The sequence below is a fragment of the Podarcis melisellensis genome (genome assembly GCF_964234715.1).
Source record: "Podarcis melisellensis genome assembly, chromosome: 4".
NCBI classification, from domain to species: Eukaryota; Metazoa; Chordata; class Lepidosauria; order Squamata; family Lacertidae; genus Podarcis; species Podarcis melisellensis.
Window position 1 is genome coordinate 28,310,308 of NC_138531.1, and position 24,084 is coordinate 28,334,391.

The window sequence follows — 24,084 nt, forward strand, 5'->3', positions numbered from 1 at the left end:
AAATCGTCTTGCGAAGCAACTCAAAAAACGAAAAAACCTTTCGTCTTGCGCGTTTTTCGTCTTGCGAGGCATTCGTCTTGCGAGGTACCACTGTAATACTTTGGTAAAACCAAAGAAGCATTGGGAGATGCTTCATGGAAGTCATGCTAATGAAGAAAATGTATGGTTATGTATCCAGTTTACGTAATTTATTCCAGTCTCAATGTGGATTTTTTTGGCTGAACAATTTGAGATTCTTAGTACAAAATTAAAAACCCTCTGCCAGAAGACCTCTTTTATGTTTTTAATCATCACTTGTTCAGTGTTAGTGAAAAACAGCTCCTCCTGTGAATTATTACTATGGTCTCAGAACACCGAGTATATCTTTTCTTTTTGCCCAGGGCAAATATAACTGATTATTCATCCTTTGGGAAGAGAAATGCACATATGACTAATAGCTAACTTCTAAGGATGGAGCCTAGCATTAAGCAAGGACTACTTTTTCTTCTCCTGTTTAGGGCACATTCTCATACAATTATAACAGCACAGAATTTAATGATGAGCTCTTTGAACAAATGGCAGTGATTTAAGATGGGGGACGGTGCCCACATCAATCTGGATGCAATTATCCCAACAAACAAAACAAATCACAATGGGTTCCTGTCTTATGGTTTCTCAGAGCTTCTAATAAATAAATAAATAAATCACTCGTAGCGTATCAGACCCTTATTTTGTGCGCAAGGGTGTTGGTTTCTATCTCCTGTAACGTCATGTCTTTTCTCCATAAAGTCAACTGAGTCCATTCCCCAAAAGGCCTATCTATTAGCCATTTAGCAGATTAGGCTCTGTGTCAGTTATTTGTTTAGGAAGCCATGGAACTGGCAGTCAGTTGCTGGAAATGCAGAGGCTTAAATAAAGCCTGCACAGCTTGTAACTCCACGATTACTGCCTTCCAGCTAGGGACTTGATAAATCTCATGATTTGCTGCCTGTAAACAAGGACTTGTAAATTACCTTCCAGGCCAAAATACAGAGCTACTGTTCTACTTTTGACCTGGCTTGAATTCTTATCTCAATTGCTTATTTGCATCCCATCAACACACAGACTTGATCACATGTGCCTGTACATAGATATTTACAAAGGTCAGCAATGAAAGCTCAAGATCTTGGGCTTAGGAACTTTGTACACCACAAAGACATTGGGTTGCATCCAGCCTGCCCTGAGTGTCAACTTTGCATTTTTAAAAACTCATTTGTTATTTTCCATGATGTTTTTGATAGTTTTTAAAGCTGTTTTATTATATTGTGTACATCAACTTGAAACATATCATACCCTCCAACATTTCTCCGATGAAAATAGGGACATCCTATCCATGATGATAATTTTACTATTTATACCCCATCATCTTACTGGGTTGCCCCGGCCACTCTGGGAAGCTTCCAACATATATAAAAACATAATAAAACATGAAATATTAAGAAAACTTCCCTGTACAAGCCTTCAGACGGCTTGGGGTCGGATAACTCCATACTCTTCATCATTTCTCCAATAAAAATAGGGACATCCTAAGGAAAAGCAGGACATTTAAGGATCAAATCAGAAACTGGGACGGCTTCTCTAAATTTACTCTGAATAGGGCCAGCAATGATTACAACTCGCTGCCTCTTTAAAAATACATCTTTATTGTTATTTTTACATAGGCTAATGATTACACAAGTAATAAATCATACATTCCAGTCATGAGGAAAAGCAAGAGTTTATATGTATTACAGAACAGAATACATGGAATGTCACATTACAGTTTATATGCATTACAGAACAGAATACATGGAATGTCACATGACCAAGCTGAATGGCCTTAGGGATCCTGCATAAATCAGTTCCCCTTTCCTATTGTTCTTCTACCCCTAAGTTGTGAGGGAGGCCTATGCCCTTCTAAAAGCACATCACTATCCAGTTGCTGCCATGGCAACTCATCTGTTCTTGACCAACACTTCAGACATGTAAAAGGGGTGCCTACAAGCCTGGTTAGGGCTATTAACGCAACAAAGAAACCGGTTTGACCTCTTTAGCATTTCCTTCTTCAGTCTTACAGATAAAAAATCACAGGCTTAATCCAAACAAACCCCCCACATCCTATAACAGGGGTCAGCAAACTTTTTCAGCAGGGGGCCGGTCCACCGTCCCTCAGACCTTGTGGGGGACCAGACTATATTTTGAAAAAAATATATGAACGAATTCCTATGCCCCACAAATAACCCAGAGATGCATTTTAAATTAAAACACACATTCTACTCATGTAAAAACATGCTGATTCCCGGACCGTCCGTGGGCCGGATTTAGAAGGTGATTGGGCCGGATGCGACCCCTGGGCCTTAGTTTGCCTACCCATGTCCTATAACAACACCTATAAGGTAGGGGAGATAATTTTTCTGGAACTTTTGGAGAATTTCTTGTGTTTTTCAAAAAAGGATCTAAAACATTCTCAGTGAATTTGGGGGGGAGCAAAAAAAAGCTATCCCATTTATCATGTCAGCACTCTCTCTGAGTAGGATGACTTTCCAATAAATTTCATGTCAATGTAGAAGACAAGGGAACTGCAGATGCTCTGTGTGACAGACTAACCAGCTTCTTCTAGGCTATTGCGAGAAATGTTGAACTCCTAGGGACCTAATGTTCATGGTATATCCTGTACAAACCAGTACAAGATTCTCCGAAATCTGCACTAGGTTTTGAGAAAACCTCTGGTTTTATATGTTGTTCTTGATGTTTTATTGCACTCTTTTATCCTTTTGTCTTTTCAGTCCCACTAGATGTGAATTGAAAGGAGAAGCTGGCAGCAGCAATGTCTGGTGCTGATGTTATTCTCATTTTATAAAAATTCAAAACCTTTGCTTCCTTTCTGTCAAAACAACTGGCTTTCTCCTGGCAATAAATATACATAAGATAACCTGTCATGACATTTGGTACCAAACCAAAGATTAGTCATCAGAGGAGAACACTTTGTTTGCATAGCACTCATTTCATATTTCCCACCGTCTACTTTCTGAGGAGAAAATAACAGCAGAACTAGAAATAAATCATGGAATGCAGCAGTGACTTGATGAACAGTCAATAAATCATTTCTGCAGAGAGCAAAACCTGAGAGTTTTTGATTTTCCTCTAGAGGTGGTGGCTGTCATTATCATCATGAGCAGCGGTTTGGAAAGCAAAACAACAACAAAGTCATCCCTGCAAATGGCCTGCTGAGGCATTTTGGGGCATGGACTGCAATGAGCAATAACACCCAGTCACAATTGCCACTCATCCTCTAAATACTTGATGTTCATGTGGTTAATCCAAGCATGATTGTACAGACCTACATAATCAGCTCTGATTGCCTTGTGTACTTTGTTTTCTGTTTTGCAAAGTTGGGAAAGAATTAAAAAGAATTCAGGTACATAGAACTGCATTAGATGCCAGACATTGCTTGAACTACAGCGCCCACCAGTCCTGACCATTGACCATGTTTGCTAAGGCTGTTAGGGACTGTGGTTCAACAACATCTGGAGGGAGAGATTCTCTCTGCACCCAGGGCTTTTTTCCCTCAGCCAGCACTCACTGGAACTCAGCTCTGGCACCTCTCAGGTGGGCGCCATTGCCGTTATAAGAGAACAAGGGAGGTGTTCATTGTGAGTTCCGGCATCTCTTTTTTCTAGAAAAAAAGCACTGCCCAAACCTGATCTAAAACATGCATGAAAATATGTGATGTGTATATTTGGACATGTTTTGTTACCTGATTTTGGTCCTTGCAAGATAAAGAGTATGGATGATGTTGATAATAATTACAGCAGTAGCAATTCTACACAGGAATAAAGAGATCCACACATCACGATATTGGGGAATTACTGTTGCACACTCCCTGGCAGTGGGAAGTTCCATGGGTAGCACAACCCATGTTTACTTTCCTTTGCAAATGAGAACACTGGAGATATTACAAAAACATACTATATTTGCTTTGTTTGCAAATAAGCAGGTAAGCCCCCAAATAAGCCACCCCCAAAAAGATTCCAGAGCAATGCCGGATTTACGTATAAACTAAACAAGCTATAGCTCAGGGCCCCACTTTCTTGCCCCCCCCAAAAAAAATTAAAGGAAAAAACCTGGATGTACATTTCCAAAATATAAGATAAAAAACAAATAAAATAAAACCTACATACAGCAACAGTGTTTTGTGTTGTGTAGGCCCCTATGATGTAAGTAATGGGCCCCATCTGCTAGCCTGCTCCCTAAAATATCACTAGTTTGCTCATTTCTATATACAGTGGTACCTTCTTAATTGTATTTCAGTTCAACAATTACTTTGATAAAATATATATTTTGTTATGTGCAAATGGCTTTAGATACCTATTAGGTCCATAAATTACCATACAGCATATATTCAACACAAAAAACAGTGACAATTTGCTGATGACAAAGGACAGCTGGACATATAAAGGGCCCCATTACCTTCAGTAGCTTAGGGCCTCATCAAACCTAAATCCAGCCCTGTCCCAGAGAGAGGTGTCCTGCACCCTAAGGGTCCTTCAGTTCTCTCACTACTATTCCCTCTCTCTTTTCTGAATCACCAATCTGTGCTTTCCCCTCTTTTGCACTCATAGACCTATGACCAGAGCCGGTCTGCCAATAAGGTGGGGTGAAACACTCGCCTCAGGTGGCAGAACTGCCCAGCCCACTGCTTCCACCACTGCTGGAACACTCCCCTCTCATGAGTGAGAGGGAGGAGTTCTGGTGTGTGGCATTGACACTCATCCCCTCCTGGGGTGGAGAAGACAAGTAGTTATGCCTTGTGGAAAGCCCTGGCTCTCGCTGAGTCCAGTGAGAGCCAGGGGGTTTCTGCACATAGTGTTGTGGCTCATATTCTCTGCCCTGGGGCAGAGAAGATAGCAGCAATCCCTTGAGGAATGCTCCATCTTTCACTGTGTTTGGTGAGAAGGGGGGCATTCTGGCATCGGCGGAAGTGTGGCAGTGAGGCTGGGGAGGGGTAGGACAGGGCAGGGCAGGGAATGGCACATTCCCCTTTCACCACAGGCCGCAAAATGCTATGGGCCACCCCTGCCTATGGTAACCCGATGAAAAAGAGGTCAGGGCTCCTCCATCTTTAATGTATAAGGCAGACCTTCAGGAGGTGTAGCTTATATAAATAAGCTAGTTTATATGAATAAACTATGACATAATATTTACACAGGACCACTGTACTGATAAATCCAGGATATTTACTACTCTCAGATTCTATTATCACAGTTACTGAAATAATACTGAATAACTATAAGCTTTTTTTTTTTTTTAAGAGTGACCAGCAAGGATCCGGAGTCCTAATTTGAACAGAACTATTCAATGGATGGACAAACTTTATATTAAAAAACAAACAAACGTGATTATATTAATCCTATGGGACTATGTTTGGCTTCTTAAACTTACAATATTTGAAATAAGGTAATGACAAGAAGTGTGGGGGGAGGAATCCCCAGCACTTCATAATTCAGACACCAATGTCTTCTCTTGAGACCTCACATCCTGATCTTGAACTAGACCTTCTGCTTCAATGAGATGTGCTGCTTCATATTCCCGTGACTCGTGCTAGAACCTGGAATTCCACCATATGGATGTGACTGTATTATGAAAAGGGCAAGAGAAAGCACGAACCTTTGACGAAGCCCAGCCAGAAGATCTTGGCTAGTTCTCAATGCCATTAGTGCTAATGAAAATGCACATTAGTCATTGGAGCCTAAAAGCCTGCCACTCGGCAGGTCAGCTGCTGTGCAATGTTTGGCGACACAAATTGCCAATCAGTCAGGAGGACCTTTTAGCTAGCTAATGAAAATACTTTGCTACCTAGAAGTGTATTCAATCATTCATTTGTGGTTTAGGCACAAAGAATAGATATTGTGAACAAACATGCTACACGGCACTGCAAAATATTTTCAGCCGCTCGAATCCACAGCACCAGTCTTCTTTATGAAGTCCCAGTAATGTGTCACTCACAGTTTGATCATATGCATTGCTGTTTTCTGTATCGACAGGTATCTTGTGGGAGGTATCTGCTGAGGCCTGCTTAGACCTGAGGTTTGGTTTCTGGCAATCATGGAAAAATTAACTCACAAGGTGCTCCTACTCAAGGAATGAATTAAAAGAGACACACTTTATTCCAATTTATTATGCACACAGGAAACGAGGAAGCAACTCAGAGGATTCCAGCAAGTTATGCACTTTTATGGAATTTGCAGCCCACCAGCCAAGTAATGTGTAGGAAAGTGCATATACTAGGGCAAAGTGTGCATATATATGCAGATAGTAGTGAAAATCATGCAAAAATGTATTATATTAGACAAAATTCTATGATTCTGTGGGATTAAATTTTTTCAAGTTAAATAAGAAAGGAAAACATGAATTTTGTAGGCTTCCTTTCTTATCACTAAGGTAAAGGTAAAGGGACCCCTGACCGTCAGGTCCAGTCGCAGACAACACTGGGAGGGAGCCGGCGTACCACTTCCGGGTCATGTGGCCAGCATGACTAAGCCACTTCTGGCAAACCAGAGCAGTGCATGGAAATGCTGTTTACCTTCCTGCCAGAGCGGTACCTATTTATCTACTTGCACTTTGCGCTTTCAAACCGCTGACCTTCTGATTGGCAAGCCCTAGGCTCTGTGGTTTAACCCACAGTGCCACCTGCACTAATTAGCAAATTATGCATTTAGCAAAGAAGGGGAAAGGTGATCTGTTTAGGGGATCAGATGTTGTACCTTTGTGTGAAATCTCTTTTCTCATTTCATGCACCAAGGTAGAAATATATGCCAAAGAAATCAGAACAAACCCCTCCGTTGAGATGTATGCCTTTCGGCTAATATATCAAGATTAATTTAATAGATGCATGAAAGAACAGCAACTATGTTTATTCAGTGTGCAGAGGAGGAGGTGAGGGAGTTACCAGTATTTTGGGCTCCGGTTCCTGAAGCTCGACTGCTTCACAGAAGGGAAGCAAATGCGTGCTAAATCCTCAATAGAATATATGCAACATTATTTGGGGCTGCATTGCTACTCCACGAAAGGGAAATGTATGCAAAGGGCATCTTAACATCAGTAATACATCCCTGGTCACAGGTTTGCATTCCTTCTAAGACCACTGCAGAACCAAAATGTGTTTCTGGCTCATGAAACTATCTCTCTCACTCTGTCTTGCCTTAGCACAGGTTATTTTGCTTGGCTGCAGTCACAAAATGAGCTGAGCCTTGAGTCTTGGAAGGTTACCCATGAAGAGAAATGCAGCCACATGATGCCTTTGTCATTCACTCATGTACCCCTAGGCAGGTTTTCAGCTTTTATAACTGATGAGCTTATTAAGGCTCCTGCATCTTAAAAGCCCCCTCCAGACAGACGTTCATCTGACTTTTTGCCTGCCTGTATTTACAGTTTGCAAGCAGCGAAAATGGGGGCGCTTCTTTTCTCAGACTCCCCACCAGCTCCCGACATGTTATAAAACAAGACTTTGTGAGGCCGAGCAGTTAACGAAACGCTGCTGGAGATCAGCTTTTGTTTCTTCATTGATATCAGAGTTGCTTGTGAAGGTAAATACGCATTGCTCTTCACTAAATGTAAGAAATGATGCATAAGGGTATCTGAAAGTACAAGGATCCTCCCTGGAATAGAACAATATTCACAGGAGTGTTTGTTTAGAGAAGGTATGTAGAGTGCTTAGCAGCTTCGGTTAAGGAGTTGCTGCAAGTCTCCAGCTAAAAGTGTAGTCAGCCCAGGGGTGCCAATTTGAATAAAATATCGAGTTAAGCCCTACCAACTTTGGGTAGACCTAGACCTCACAAATTCCTTCTCCTAGATGGGCAACCTTCTCAGGTTGACAAGCCTCATCTACCCCTCATTTCCCTCTATGACATGTGCAGAAACTGCCTTCTTGACTGTTTAATCCACTATTGGTCTTGTCTGCTCAATCCACATTCAGGGAAGTCCCTAACTCACCAAAGGTTTGAGACCCATTGGCTACCCTCACCTGGTTTCGCTGGCCAGTCACAGCCCTTTCCTAGGATGCGGCCCCTGTCGCATGCTGACGGCTTCTAGAAGCCACAAGTGAGAACCGAGTGCAAGGTGGAGACCAAAGGTGGACAAACTACCCCAGAAGGAGCATGTCATGTCTTCCACCAGAGGTACCGCCCCTGCCCTAACACCCCATACACCCGCAGTGTATCTAAGTGTGAATAAAACCAATTCACATCACCCCACCCACTTTAAAATGAACATGCAAATGTAACGGAAAACAACAGGTCAACATCTAAACCCCAAATACATCTAAACCCACATTAACTACCCATTCCCCCCCCCCAAATGCTATATGATACTGCATGGAAAACAATTATTAACCTAGTAGAAGTGGGTAGAAAATAATATCCAAAATGAAATCATGTTACACAATACATGATTTATTGAGACGTCAGTGTTGCTTTTATGGACTGGGAGGGAGATCTTCATCCCGCGAAATCTTCCATGTCCTTCTCGGCATTGACCTTGCATTTGAAGCTTTGATTGCGAATGGATCAGAATTGATGGCTGTGATTTATACCTCATTTTCCTTGCTTGGAGTCACTTGATTTCTGTAAGAAACAACTAAACTGCAAAATCTTCCCCAATCTCTTAAACACCGAAAGAACAATGGGTAATGCATAAGAAGCTTAAGGGTTTAAGGAAAGTGACCTTAAGCCATCCACTTTAAACTGAGGAAGTGAAAGCATTGTGGGAATGGTGTCAAACCTTTTCGCTGCCTACAGCGGAACAGTAGAGAGCCTGTTGGTGTGATGAATTAATCTGAAGCTCTTTAAGCCGCTGAATCTCACTTGGGTGGGTGGTCACTTGTGACCCATAACTGGGTATCAGCTTGACCAAAAGTGACTTGCACCACCAGTACTATGATTATCACTTGCAGGAGAAAGAAGAGGGAGGGAGGTAAACAGAAAGAAGGAGACTGAGAGAAGTCAGTCAAATCTCCAGTTGAAATGGGGTGGGTGTTCTTGAGCCTTTTAGGATAAGTTTCCAAACCTCCTCCTCCTCATTATTATTTTGTATTTTTTTCTTGAGGATTGTTCGGTTGCCAGACCTTGGGGCTTCATAACTCTGGCTTCTAATATGAACAGTCAAACGTGTTCTCTTGTCAATTGCTGATACGTTGTTTTCCAGCATTTGGGATTATTAAGGATGACTTCCCGCCTATCTTCTAGTGTGAGATCTCCAGCCCCATGGAATGGGTTTGTACTTGAAGAGTCCAATCATCCTCATGCTGTCAAACAGCAGGGCTGGATTCATGTCAGCATCAGTGTTTGAGACTAAAACGTTCCATTGTCAGAGCCTGGCATGATCTCATCATCTTGAATCAAAGTCATGTTACATCCACTTAAACTGCTTGTATTGTAATCGCAAAATAATAATTTTAAAAATGATGTGCAGTGATTTGGGAAAGGCAGATCTCTTGGCAAACAAAAACAAGGTGTAAGTGCAGTGCTATTCCCAGTCACCTGGCTATGGAACAAGTCCCACTGAACATCTGAGTCCTTGAACTCTCTTGCTTAGAGTTGTTTGGGTGCATCTAGAAACTAGCATCTTGCACAAAGGCAAAATTTACATTAATTGCCCCACCCACTTTTGCCTCTGACCTTTCACCTCTGGCATGTGGCCCTTGAAAGATTGCACCAAAGGAATGTGGCCCTTTTGGAATGTGGACCCCATACTCCACGGTCTTGAGGTCTGTTGCCTCGTTCTGCCAAGTGCAGCTGAGTGGAGGAGGCCTCCCCATGCCGTAAGATAGATCTGTTTCAGTGTATGATCAAGAATAATGTATTTCTAAATCGGCTTTAATTTTTCAATATCAAATTACACTCTGTACCTACCTCTGCTAATTGGATAACTGCTATTTATCAACCCCACCATCTCTGGAATTCATCAAGCAGTCAGGCTCACCTGTTTATCTTCATTATGCCGCTCGGGAAAAATGCACGTTCACCAGACTCCTGATATTGTAGGCTAGACTTCAGCTGTCAGGTCTTCTGTATTGACTCGAGTGTTTTGTGAATATTGGTTTTATGACATCCTCTGTCATAATGCAACTGGCATGCCATTACTCTCTGAGCTGCGCTGACAAATTTACATTGCGTTTGCATTGTAGGGCATTTAATAAAGAAATATTGTAATTGAAAGGGAGCTGGGCTGCAACCCCCCTCCCCTTGCGATGGATTTCATAGAATCACAGAACTGGGGAGTTGGAAATGACTTGGAGGGTCATTTAGTCCAACCCCCTGCAATACAGAATTTCAGCTAAAGCATCCATGACAGATTCAACCTCTGCTTAAAAACCTCCAATGAAGGAGAGTCCACCACCTTCTGAGGGAGTCAAACAGCTCTTACTGTCAAAAAGTAGTTTTAGTCAGAAGCTCCTTTCTTGTAACATGAAGTCGTTGGCTCAGGTCCTACCCTCCAGAGCAGGAGAAAACAACTTGCTCCATCTTCCCATATGACTGCCCCTGAGCTATTTGAAGATGGCTATCATTTCCCCTCTAACTCTCCTCTTTTCCTGGCTAAACATACCCAGCTCCTTCAACTGTTCCTCATAAGGCTAGGTTTCCAGACCCTTTATAATCTTGGTTGCTATTCTCTACACCAGAGGTCAGCAAACTTTTTCATCAGGGGGCTGGTCCACTATCCCTCAGACCTTGTGGGGGGGGGGCAGACTATATTTTTTGGGTGAAAATAAACGAATTCCTATGCCCCACAAATAACCCAGAGATGCATTTTAAATAAAAGCACACATTCTACTCATGTAAAAACACCAGGCAGGCTCCACAAATAACCCAGAGATGCATTTTAAATAAAAGGACACATTCTACTCATGTAAAAACACGCTGATTCCCGGACCATCTGCGGGCCGGATTGAGAAGGTGATTGGGCTGGATCCGGCCCCCGGGCCTTTGTTTGCCTACCCATGCTCTGACATATTCCATCATGTCACTATCCTTCTGTTGATGCAACCTAGAATAGCATCCTCTTTTTTCCTTTTCCTTTTGCTACCACATCACACTGTTGACTCATGTTGAGCTTGTGGCCTACTAAGACCCCTAGATCCTTTTCACATGTACCACTAGCATGTGCCACCCATCTTATATCTGTGCATATTCTTCCTGCTTAAGTGCAGAACCTTACATTTGTCCCTATTGAAATTCATTCTCTTAGTTTGGATGCAGTTCTCTAATTTGTTATGGTCATTTTGAATCCTGATTCTGTCTTCTGCAACATCTAGTTTGGTGTCATTTACAAATTCGATGGGCATCCCTCGAGTCCAACCTGTATGGCAGAACCTCTATGGATATGGCACACCTAGAGTGGCACTGGGACATAGCAGGGAATGAAAAGGGTACCAGACTCCGCTGCTTACCACTTCTCGAAGCACTGCCATTTTTCTCCAAGGAAGCTCACCATGACATGTTGAGAGAGGATGGGGCCAACTGGAGGCCTATTACTTTGCACACAGCCTGTTCAAATCTTCACAAAGCTCAGCAGAAAAGGCACGTGTGTGTATGTTGGTGTATGTGTGACATGAGGAGTATGTGTGTTAATTTTATGAAACCCTGGCTTATAGAGATGTGTGAGGTTCAGGACTGACCCTATGGAGTGTGGCACCCACCTCAGTTAGCAGTGGTAGCTCCTTAGCTATAGTTCCTGAGATAGCTGCCATTGACCTCTGTTGGAGGACAGAGTTGAATATGAAAGCCACATAGCTTGGTCTGGGCCTCTAAACTATCCTGGTGCTTCAGGTGCAGTTGCCGGTGTTGAAGAAAAATCCAGCTGCCAGTCCAGTGGCCTCCAAATGTGGAATGGGGAGGGGAAACCATATTGCTTTTGCCTCAGGTGGCAAAATATCTTGGCCCAGACCTGATGAGGCTCCATCACAAGCTTAAGCCCAGGATCCCACCATCTCTACCATCTTAATCTAGTCTTGATACCAGTTTTCAACCTTTCCTGAAATGAATATTATATCAGAGAGATACTAATTGGGGTGACTATTGGGCAGAACATGAATGTACAGGAGATAAAGTCATGAGACAAAGACCAGAGAAAGTCATTGGCTGTCATGAACAGCTTGTTACAAGTTCCATTATTCATGTCAGTGGTCCTCTTGTGTCAGTCTTGCTGACTTGATTCCCCTCATTACGGTGCAGGCATGGCAGGTGAAAACGGCAGCGTATTAGCCAAACCTGCCATGCTTTCTCTGCCTATTATTTCAAATTAATGTGGAGATCCTTAATTGAAAATACAGAACAAGCCCCTTAACTGCAGGCTACGCACTACCTTCTGACATATTTGGCGTCCATGAGAGAGGTAACGTCTCTACTAATTAGTGAGGGAAAGAAAAAGGAATCTGTATTCACTGAGGCAAAATTAGGGTGAAGCGTGAGGTTGGTTTATGGTTATTGAATGAAAAGATAACCTCATGAACTCTAAGGGAAGATGTTTTGTTTCTGTGTTGGTTGTGTTACCAACTGCTCGTCAAAGTAAACAACTGTATTTTCTAGCTTAAGAAGTCTTTATACATTACATTGGTTCACTTTCTTTTTTTTTACCTTTGCCAGGAAGCAAAGACAGGAAACGATTTTATTTCCACATTAGACTGAATTGTAGACACTTAGCCAGCCTGACTGTTGGCCTCAGACTTACATTCTCAAAAACGTCCTAGATTACCTCACAGAGTTGTTGGGAAGCTAAAATGGCATTTTATCTAGAAATCTGTCTGATAGCCATAAATGACCAGGAATCCTAGGTGTTATTTTCTTTAAAACTCTGCAGGTATTTCAAGAGCAAAATGTTTCGTTATATATCAGACACAACACACGTTGCTTAATAATAAAATAAATGTATATATTTTTTTAAATAGCTGGACAAAAACAAAGCCAAAACTAGACAATATTTGACATTTCCCCTCTGAACCTCTTGGGCACTATTGAAATACATTGCACATGCTGAGAGAAAACTTACACATCTACAGCATGGTTCTTATTAGATCCAACCATTTTTAATATATTTCTGACACAGACAAAAATATACATCTATTAACAAATAATAGCCACAATTACTACCCTGTTTAAATAGCAGACTTACAATTATATACTGACGAGTTGCACATTTTACTCAGTCAAATCAGCTTGAAGGGTAGACAGGTGATCTTGACCATTTTCTTTCTACTATTTAAAATATTTTAGATACATTTCAAAGATTAAATGGCCGTACTCTATGAAAATAAAAGGCTAAGATCTTATTGTTGCTGTGTATATGATTAACACCGTTAACGTTTACATTCATTTGAGGCTCTCGTAAGGTTAGTAATGTACATCTATCACCAGCCCTTGAGGGCAAAAAGAGATAAAATAATATTGTACTGTTGACACGGGCTCATCTGTGGACAGGCTTATAACCTAGTCCCACCCCCTTCTGTTAGCATTGCAGAAAAAGAAGTCCTGCAGCTTCTAGTTTGTGCAAAGCTGTGCCACTGTTAATAGCAGTGAAACTTGATCAGTTTGGGCAAATGGGGCACTGCCCCACCAACCTCAGTTTTGCCCCCAGGCAACTTCCACCTGCCCCTCTTTCAACCAACCAGTCCAGGACATGCCTATCAGCTTCCGCCCTCAAAGTCTCAATGCTTCCCTTGTTCAACGCAGCAAGGGGATGAAACTAGCATTAGCTGGCTCTGACTGCTATTGGCTCTGGTTCCACCTGTTCTTGGTCACCCAATGGGTGCCCGTTCCAATGGGCACAGGATGGAGTGATGGAGGACCCACTCTGTGGGCTTTACAGGGCTTGGCTCTCCTGTCCGTATCTGAGCCTTTCCTACCCTAAAAAAACCCACTTGGCTGAGCTCTTGCGCCATGTTGCTCTTTGTAGTAACATCAATGGGCTGTTGAAGTGCGACAGACATACAGTTTCAATAACCATTGCTAGTTATCAGAAGCCGTGGTGGGGAGGCTCCCCCTCACTCATGTACAGAAAGAACAAACAACGAATAAAAATAAGAAAGAGCGTAATCCAGTCCCACACGGGCACAGTGCCCCCATAAATGGAGGATTTTTGTAATGGCAAGAGACCCTGTTTCTCACCCCTCCTCCCTGCCTGCAGGTGCAAACGCAGGGATGGAACAAGGTCTCTGTTGAGCCTACGGGAATCCTTCCTTCATGGACTGGGCCTGTCCTGGTCCAGGAGTCAGCTTTGCCTGTTGAACAGCAGCCTGAAGAGGAGAAGGTGGAGTGACTCCACCTTCAGCTGATCAGCTATCGAGGAAATGGGGGAGATGGCACCAGTGAGACCCAGCTGGCTTTGGCATTCTTGAATGGAGCTCTCAGCAGCAGCCTGGGGTTCCCAGCCCTACCTAGCTGCTTCCTGCTTTTCATCTGGTCCCATGGATTCTCGGTCCTCTGAACTGTCTGACTACGCAGATTGCTGCCTGCCCAACCCTCAGAATGGACTTGACTTCAGATGTGGATTCTGCTGTCAGGCCATTGTTTCTTGGAGACTTCTAGCCCCAGCTTCCTCGGCAGTGGGACCCAGATGGGCCCACCATTTTTAAGTGTATGCATTCAATATTTTGTGTGAAGATATGAAAAGGTCACAGAGGAAAGAGCAGCCAGTTCCCAGCTCTGGAAATTCCCAGCACCTGAAAAACTCAGCACAAGAATTACCTTTCAGTCTTTGGTTGTACATTTCCTTCTATATATCTCAGGAGACAGGTGACAAAAATGTGCACCTTGCCAATCGGCTCAAAGATTTCCCATCTGGCATATACAGCAGAATGATTACAGATCATTTGCCAAGTTTCTGTGGTGTTCTGAACAGTGCTATGGCGAGGTTTTCATCCGTGAAAAGCTATAGGCCATCCTGTTGTGCAACACTGTATGCTCGTACAATCATTTTAAGAGATGGCCATAGGAAAGGCTATGCAACTAGGGAGGCCCTCTGAACCTTCGGCCATCGATGTTGTGAGGGTGCCTTCACAGAAAACATAGGGAAACCACTGCAAAATATTGCTTCCTTCTCATCTACCTTGTGCCAGTTATCCTGACTTGAAATAGTGTGTGATAGGGTTAAAACATTCCTACTTTCTTCTTGTTGTTAAGATCCTCCCTGATGCGATACAGGAAGATGAGTCCTGATTGCTGAGCCATGATAAACCTGGGTAGAAATGTGGGATCCTGCTACACTAGAAATGTACCAAGCTGCAAAAAATCTGATTACTTAAAAATGCCGCAACTTATCCATAGTTTTGCTTTGACACTTAGGAAAGCACATTTACAGCAATTCATTATTTGCCCCCTCCCCCCGTCCCCCATTTCATAAAGGGCAGGGTGAAGTAGTTCTCAGAGTGAACTTCTGGAACTCCCGAGATATTAATAAATGTTAATAAAAATGAAATACTTTTGGATGGAAATTTGCATCATTTAATTTTGAAACGAAACAATTAACACAGTTCATTATCCCATTATCGGATCTACTCAGGATCAAATCATGTGCTATGTAAGAGATCTGTGAATGGATCTCTCCATGTAGTTTTGTTCTCCTAAATGGAATATCAGTGGGGTAGGGAAAGAGGAGATCTAAGCCTTGCACTGTATTCCCATTCCTCAGCCATCATGGCCCATGGTCAGGGGTGCTTTTAGCTAGAAGTAGCAGCCAAGAAATATAGTTTTCCTCAGGGGATCATGGGATTTGTAGTTTTCTCTGCTTCACAAATTGAAACCCATGAAGATCAGCAAATACTGGCTGAGATGCATAGCATTTTTAGTCATCGTCCCCCGCCTCCCAATTCAATTTGAAGGGAGAAAATGACAAACTCCCTAATTCCCAGCGGGAAACAACACTCCTTAGCACCAGTTTCAGTTAGAAGGAGGCACCACCAGTTTCCTCCCTTATGTAGTGAACCCTCCCTGATGTTAGTTGCTCATGTTCTCGTTGAAAAATTAAGGTTTTTATTGCTTGGGATGAAGGATTGGCAGGGGAGGACAGCCTAGCAGTTGAGGTGCTGAATAAATGGGTGAGGTACAAATAATAAAATTATTGGTATTATTATTATTATTATTATTAAACCACCTTTTAAGATGGACCCAAACTCAATGGAGTGATGCCTCTCCAATTGCCCTTCCAATTCGCAGTTCATTTCCAAGTTTAATTGAAACATTCAATACTGTCCTACACACTGAAATGGGACAACCAAGCAACAAATGAATTGCATGGGGGTTCTGTTCATCTTCAGTAGGGATTGCTTATTACACTTCCTCCGAACCAGATGCTGAACATTCATTATGGCTATAGTTGATTCTTTCAGGTACCTGAATAAAAGTAATTTTAAAATAAAAAAGTTACTTAATCTTTTATTTTCAAACATTCCCCTCCCAAATACTAAGTTACTTGGCTTCATTCAAATGCTAGTAGAGCAACTTATTCTATTCCAGGGCATTTTATCGTAAAACACAACAATTTATCCCACAGACTATTCCTAGAAATGAGCTGAAGAGGATTGTGCAGTGGTTTTTGTTTGTTTGTTCCCTGTCCATTCTTTCTCCCTCAACTAAAACACCTCTGATCTCCCTTTGTTGCATACCCTGTTGCATTGTGGGGGATGTGAAAGCGATCTCTCTCCTCCGTTGGGCCGTTGTCAATTATCTTCTGCTGCGGATACATCGGGACTTGAATCAATATCACTGAAGGCCTCTTTGTTTGTGAAGGTGCTGCTTAGAGTCAAACTGTGTCGAGGGTTCACAGGGGCCAACTCGTTTAAAACAATATTGTCACTTTTCACAAGAGTGGCCTTGTCCATGTTCTCTTTACTATGCTTCGCAACAACGGCATCCAAGAAGTCAAATTTGGGTGGCAAAGTGCTGCTTTCAAATAAGTATTTTGCCAGGTAGGATACTCCAATGTTAGTGAAGAAAGAGGTAAGCATGGCTAATGTTTTAAAAGGGAATCTCTGAATTTGCTGTTCTTGATCCCAACCAGGATAGAAAATCAAGGGTTGCAAGTGCAAATACGGTTCTCCTCCAGTAATTCGTAGTATGACACCAAACAGATACCCTGCAACGGCACCGTAGGTGTTGGTTCCTTTGATGAAGAGGACACACAAGAGCTGGGGGAAGATGATGATGTAAACCAGGTCAGAACTGAGGTACCAGAGCCCATAAACCGACTGAGCTAGTAGGGCCATCGCTGTTGCTGCTGCTCCAAACACAAAAATGGTAATTCGCATGACCCAGACAATTTCTGTGTCTGACGCCTGTAAAAGAAAGGAACAAAACATTGTTTTCTACCAGTGAGTTTTCTTACAGGAATATCCATAAAGGACAGAATTATATAGATTTAACGCGATTAGCGGAAAAGAAACTCTTGAATCTTAGACATCCATAACCAAACTGACCTGAAAGGATTCTGATATTTATCAGGTTCACTCTTCAAATCTCCAATGACTACAGAGCTTTGGAGAGGAAATCCTGTTGTAGGGCATGGCACTTAATATTACCGAAGTCAAGAACAGGTCTTGAAATATCACAGACCATGAGCTGTATACAATAGAACAAACATTGGTTGCAGCTTGAGGTTAATCTGGAGAGACCTAAACAGTGATCCCAGATTTGGAAGACGCACTAAGCCAAACTATGACTTAGCTCAGTGCAGTGCCACAGCAAAATGACAGGGGAGGACTGTGAATCAATTTCAACAGGTAGCTTGAACTGAGGCAGAGGATCATTGCTCAGAATATACAACCACTGAGTTTACCAAGAAAATCCGGCCTTCTTTGTGTACCAATTTAATGTGTGCTCAAGGCATTGAACTGCCTTCCCTTGTTCCTTGTGGGTAGAACCAGGAAGGCATTTGCACACAGCCCAGAGTTTCAGGGCATCAGAAGCAACAGTTGTAGGTTCCTTATATCCAGGGCTATTTTTCTAGAAAAAAAGGTCACAATCAGCACCTCCCACATTCTCTTGGAATGGCAATGGCACCCACCTGAGAGGTGCTGGAACTAAGTTCCAGTGACTTCAAGCTGGGGGGGGAAAGCCCTGCTCATATCTCTATATTTTGTGCAGCTCAGAAACAATTAAGTGCTCATTTTTCTTTCTGTGTTCATTGTGCCACTATTGGCAGCATGGCTAATCCTATCGCAGAACGAAGCTGTGGTTGCAATAGTGAATCTTACACTTTGCCGAAAAGAAAGCTGGTAGATATTCCGGGCAAACATGGAACTCGCCGATAAGATGGAAGAGTCGGCAGATGACATGACAGCAGCAGACACTGCCCCGAGGCCAAAGAAGGAGATATACACTGGGCAAAGGTACTGGAGGACGATGGGTAAAATCATGTCAGCTTCATAGTTGTCTTTGGGGTCTGAATCACCATACTCTGTCTGGTTCCAATCTATAATGCAAGCACATGAGTATTATGACCAGATCAGCACAAATGAAGCTTTGACTTCTGCACTGAGGGAAGCGTTTGGAGCCCCATTTGGAGCATTTCACTTTGGAGAAACTTTTTCAGGGGTGTCCACTGCCAGCGGTGGTTGTGGCCGGAGACAAAAGTTGGGTGGATCGATGGATGTGATTCTTACCTTTGACAACAGGCTACATCGCACTCACCTAAAACTCAGGTTTTTATACCAATTCACCTCTCCTTCCAGACAAGCAGAACACATTGTCACTGTTCAAGGATACCTTCCAGCTAGGCAAAAACTCTCAAGGACGGTGTGAGGCAAAAGCAAGGAGAGGCGTTGCTTTGGCAGGAACAATGAGGCAGTGAAACAACTGAGGACCAGATAAATCGGCCTGGAGGACTATGTCTTGGCCCTCAGTCTGATGTTATATACCTCTGCATTAACCCTTCTTTTATAAGAGTAGTATTTTCAAGTATGGGGTGTGTGTGTGTGTGTGTCCATATCTATCTATATTTATAATCTATCTATCTATCTATCTATCTATCTATCTATCTATCTATCTATCTATCATCTATCTATCATCTATCTATCTATCTATCTATCTATCTATCTATCTATCATCTATCTATCTATCATGTATCTGATTTTGGGATGGGATGGGGAGAAGAAAAACTTCCCAAGATCACATATATATATATATATATATATATATATATATATATATATATATATATATATATGCAGGTTTTGGTGTCCTCGGGTGTCTTCCCGTGTAAAAGTTGGGGTGTCTAGGCGACGTTTCGACGAGGTCTCACTCGTCATCTTCAGGCTGGTGCTTTCGGCTTCTTGTTACTGGAACAGAGCAGGATCTCAGTGTTTGAGTTCCTATAAATACTGTTGAGGGGGTGTGGTGTATAGCCTCCAATGTTCTGGGCAGAGAGGAAGTTCTCAGGCTAGTGTGCCTTTTCTTCTTTTGTTCCTTAATTACTTGAGGGATATCTTGAGTGATTTCTTGAGTGATATCCTGAGTACCACTTAGGTGGGTCATTAGGGGTGGATTAGTTGCTAAAGTCTTTGTGTCTTGACCTCTTGAACTTTGTGAAGAGTTTTTCTGAGAAGATGGCTGTACTGCACTTAGTTGTGCTCTGGCTTGGCTTCGTGTATAGGGGCGAGCTGTGGTTTTGTGGCCTGTGTCAGCCAGATCTGTGTAGGGATTGCAGGGGGGTGCAGCATCCGGAGGTGCACCCCCCTGCAATCCCTACACAGATCTGGCTGACACAGGCCACAAAACCACAGCTCGCCCCTATACACGAAGCCAAGCCAGAGCACAACTAAGTGCAGTACAGCCATCTTCTCAGAAAAACTCTTCACAAAGTTCAAGAGGTCAAGACACAAAGACTTTAGCAACTAATCCACCCCTAATGACCCACCTAAGTGGTACTCAGGATATCACTCAAGAAATCACTCAAGATATCCCTCAAGTAATTAAGGAACAAAAGAAGAAAAGGCACACTAGCCTGGGAACTTCCTCTCTGCCCAGAACATTGGAGGCTATACACCACACCCCCTCAACAGTATTTATAGGAACTCAAACACTGAGATCCTGCTCTGTTCCAGTAACAAGAAGCCGAAAGCACCAGCCTGAAGATGACGAGTGAGACCTCGTCGAAACGTCGCCTAGACACCCCAACTTTTACACGGGAAGACACCCGAGGACACCAAAACCTGCATTCCTGTACCCGTGAAAATCTACGAAAGCATATATATATATATATATATATATATATATATATATATATATATATATATATTACTACTTTATTTTCCAGTTTCTAAAAATGCATATAGCAAACAATCCCCATATCCCCACCCCAAGTGTGAGCAAGTGCTGAATACAGATTTTCTAAGGCTCATACTAGTTGCTACATGTATGGTCACATTTAATAAACAATTTGACCCTTAGAAAACCTCAATTCAGCCTTTGCTTGGTAGGTGGCTCAGCTTGGGGACATCCACACATTTAACGTGTGATAATATAAATGTTCTATGCATCTCTCTGTGCTTTAAAAAAGGAACTTCAAGGGAAATCAAATCCAGACTGCAGCGCAGAGGACCTTTCCCTCCATGTCAGGGTCCCGATGGAAATTCCCCCCTCACCTTCAAAGCTGCTGTTTGTGCCAGAAAGGAAGCTGCTATTGATGCCAGTACCAGCTTCCCTGGTGGGTCAAAAAACATCTTCAGCAGAAGGGAGAGTGCTAATCCCTTTCACCACTCACTGTGGTCCTGATCATTGTCCGAATACTGTATTGCAAAATTGGGATACGTGCAAATTTCTATGGATAGTTATGTTTCATTTTGCATATTGCTTCAGAAAGTGCAAATTCTACGGATTTCCTTTTCAATGAGAACTGAATTGGATTTCTTCGCCATCCCTGCAGTAAGGTCATTCCCTTCGTACCCACTGCTTTAAGTAACGGCGATCTGGGCACTCGGTGTACCTGTTGATGCGCCAATGGCACCAATGAGTACGGCAGGCACTGCCATCACAAGACATCCAAAAGCTGCCAGAAAGGATAACACTTGTGCGTATGTAGCAGAAGAGGAAGAGAGAACTCGCTGGAAATATGCTTGCCATGGGATTCCTCCTAACGTCTGCAAGGAAAAATAAGGAAACCCTCCATCATTTCTGGGCTAACAGAAGATCATTTGAGTTCATTTGAATACATGCCAAGCTACTCTTTTATGATTTCACCCAGTATTTAAACCTGTAATCATGAAATAGCTGCACCTTCAGCTCGAAAATGTATTTAAAAACAAATATTGGAAGGGTTTTCTTCTGATGGCAACATGTGGAATTGAGGCAAGAGGGTGTCTGCTCCCATAAAGCTAGATTTGCTCAGCTACAGTTGCTCCTTGGCCCAAGTGTCTAGAGAGCAGTATCAGAGGAGAACATTGACTCAAATTTTCAGCACCCCACACTTGCTAAAAACACAGCAGGAAAGGTCAACTCCTCAGTCTATTAACATCAGGAACACTTGTGCTCTCTTCTTTCTGAACAAAGCGTAATCCCAGAGAGGGGATCCCTTGTAAAAGGGAGATGTGGCAAGCCTCAAGAAACATAGTGTACCCTGTTGTGGTGTGTTGAAGCTCTCTTCTCAAACACAGCATCCCCCCCCAAACCCTGCTCATTTCCAGTCTTGTTCAAATTATCTACCAGTCTACTTTCCTTGCTCCCTCATTATTTTTCCATTCTATCCTCCAGCGGGTGCAGAATGCTGCAGTGAGGCTCCTCACAGGGTCTCTGCCATGGGAGCATGTTCACCCAGTGCTTTTCTAGCTGTACTGGCTCCTGGTGTACAGGGTCAGATTTAAGGTGCTGGTTTTGACCTTTAAAGCCCTTCACGGCCTAGGACCCTCGTACCTACGGGACTGCCGCTCAGTCTCATGAGACCAGGGCCCTGCGGGATCTGATTTTTTTCTGCAGAGCCTGTAAGACAGAGTTGTTCCACCTGGTCTTTGGCTTAGAATCAGTTTGATTCCCTCCCCCCCTCCTCCTCCTCCTCCTCCTCCTCCTCCTCCTCCTTCTTCTTCTTCTAAAAAAATCTATCAAGTGCCACCATATTCCTCCTCCTGACTATTGGTATCCCACCTTCCCACTCCCTTTAATTACAGATTCAGTCATCTAATGTACCTCAGTATCCAGCCAATCCAATCATAATAAGAGTTTCCTAAGTCACCTGCAACAGAGGTGTCTGTCCACTTTTTCAAAGCTGCTACATCAATGCATGATTATTGTTAAGTGGCGTGTGGTTTGCTTCAACGTATGGTTAGATAATTAAAAAGCAGTTATTGAGCATCTCTTGCTTAGTTGGTTTGCAATTGTAGAGTTCATAGAGTAAGACTGTGAGTGGCAGGCCATGGTTTGTCACAGGAGTGCTCACCAATAAGAGAAAATTGTCAATCCACTTGTAGATGTCAGGTTTTTTAATGTTTCCAAGCCAAGGCTCTTGATAGACAGTGTGTACAGCTGTGTATCCAATATCTGTCACTGCAGGATGGGACATGGCAAATGGAACACTGATCCACTAAAATAAAAGAGAAGCTATCATTCAAAATTGGGCACTAAGGAAATAATGAAGAAATAGCAGCAATATTTGATTAATTAATATTTTTCTCTTTTTCCTTTTTCTTTTTAACAGTTATTCAGGTCCAAATATAGATTTCTGTAAAATTTGGCACAGAACATAGGTAACAACAGATTCAAATGGAAACATAAAATGAGCATATTGCAGACAAGATATTTTCTAAGCTGAGCCTATAGGGCAGGTGTAATACCTGTCCTACCTTGAATGAGATTGATAAAGACCTGTGAATGTATTGTGTAGGATATTCTCTTCTGAAGAGTGAGGACACACTACGCAGTGTTTTGCAACCAAAACACATACACAAGTTATAAATGAACTAAACAAACTTTAAAAATGATAGACCCAACAAAATAAAAATAATAATTTTCCCCTTTGAAAAAACATCAAGCCAAAATCAAACGGCAATGCAATATCCCTGGAAGATACTTGGGTTCTGATTCTGCTAAGTTTCCAATGGGAAACAATGTGGACATTTCTCTGTGCACCCTTCCCACATGCATTAAACACAAAGTTAAGATGTTGCTCTGATTAATTTTGGAAATAATATCTGTAAAATATAAATGGTCAAAAATATATAAGGTCAAAGCCAGCCTCTTGACTTGAGCCTGAAGCATAGTAGGGATCCAGTGTAGGAACAGAGCAGTGGTCTAGTAATCACTCTTGTCAAAAGACAATTGTGTCTACCAGTACTTATCATGGGCTGCGCTACACACAAGTCATTATTAGTAATCCAGCCTTAAGGGTCACAGGGGAATCACCTAGAGTCCAGTATTTCTCAAACTTGAGACTCTAGCAGTTGTTGGACTACAACTCCCAGTGGTCAGGGATGGTGGGAGTTGTAGTTCAATAACAGCTGAGGGCCCAAGTTTGAGAAACACTGTGGGAACAGTACTAGTATTCAAAATGGAAGATTTGCTATTGGGGTAAGGTTATCCTGTTGTTGTAAAGAGGTGGGCACAAAACATCTTTGGTTTCTAGTTCTTTCCTGACCAATAGGAGTCAGTTAAAACTGTAAACTTTGCAAAGGAACAAGGCATGTTCTTTCTACACACACTACAGATACTATAATCATAATTACATCTGTACAGTTTGACTGATGAGAACATTATTCCCTCCTTCCACCCACCCACAGAGTTGTGCAGCACCTCTCTCACAATTCAGGCTTAAATAAAGCACTTGCAAGACAGCCATCGTTTCAGACACATAAATATTATACAGAAACTTACCAGTCCAAGGAAAATGCAGAACAGCTGGACCACATCAGTATAGGCTACTGAGTAAAGTCCACCCACCAGTGTGTACAAAGTTGCAATTAGGGCAGAAATAGCAACTGATATATTGATATTGACATCAATGATCACACTTATGGTGGCACCTGCAGCAGAGGTTGGGGTTAAGGAAGGGAAACAAACCAATTTTAGAAATGCACGCCCTTTTCAATGTGTTTCAGTTTTCCCCAGTTTCTAAAAC

General features: G+C 42.5%; 1 protein-coding gene across 6 annotated transcripts in view; it reads right to left on the minus strand.

The window, feature by feature from the left end:
* Nucleotides 1-16,105: 16,105 nt before the first annotated feature.
* SLC5A7 (solute carrier family 5 member 7) overlaps nt 16,106-24,084 on the minus strand; it is a 30,450-nt gene continuing 22,471 nt past the window's right edge. For 4 of the 6 annotated variants that reach the window (XM_081907396.1, XM_081907397.1, XM_081907395.1 and 1 more), the window contains exons 5-9: nt 23,841-23,989; nt 22,411-22,554; nt 20,968-21,121; nt 18,239-18,456; nt 16,489-17,320 (exon numbers count right to left, since the gene is read on the minus strand). In XM_081907396.1, the coding sequence (XP_081763522.1) occupies nt 16,706-17,320; nt 18,239-18,456; nt 20,968-21,121; nt 22,411-22,554; nt 23,841-23,989 (1,280 nt within the window). In that variant the 3' untranslated portion in view covers nt 16,489-16,705. Of the gene's footprint in view, nt 16,380-16,488; nt 17,321-18,238; nt 18,457-20,967; nt 21,122-22,410; nt 22,555-23,840; nt 23,990-24,084 lie in introns of those variants that run through there. The other 2 variants (XR_014167370.1, XM_081907399.1) reach the window with 2 other exon arrangements.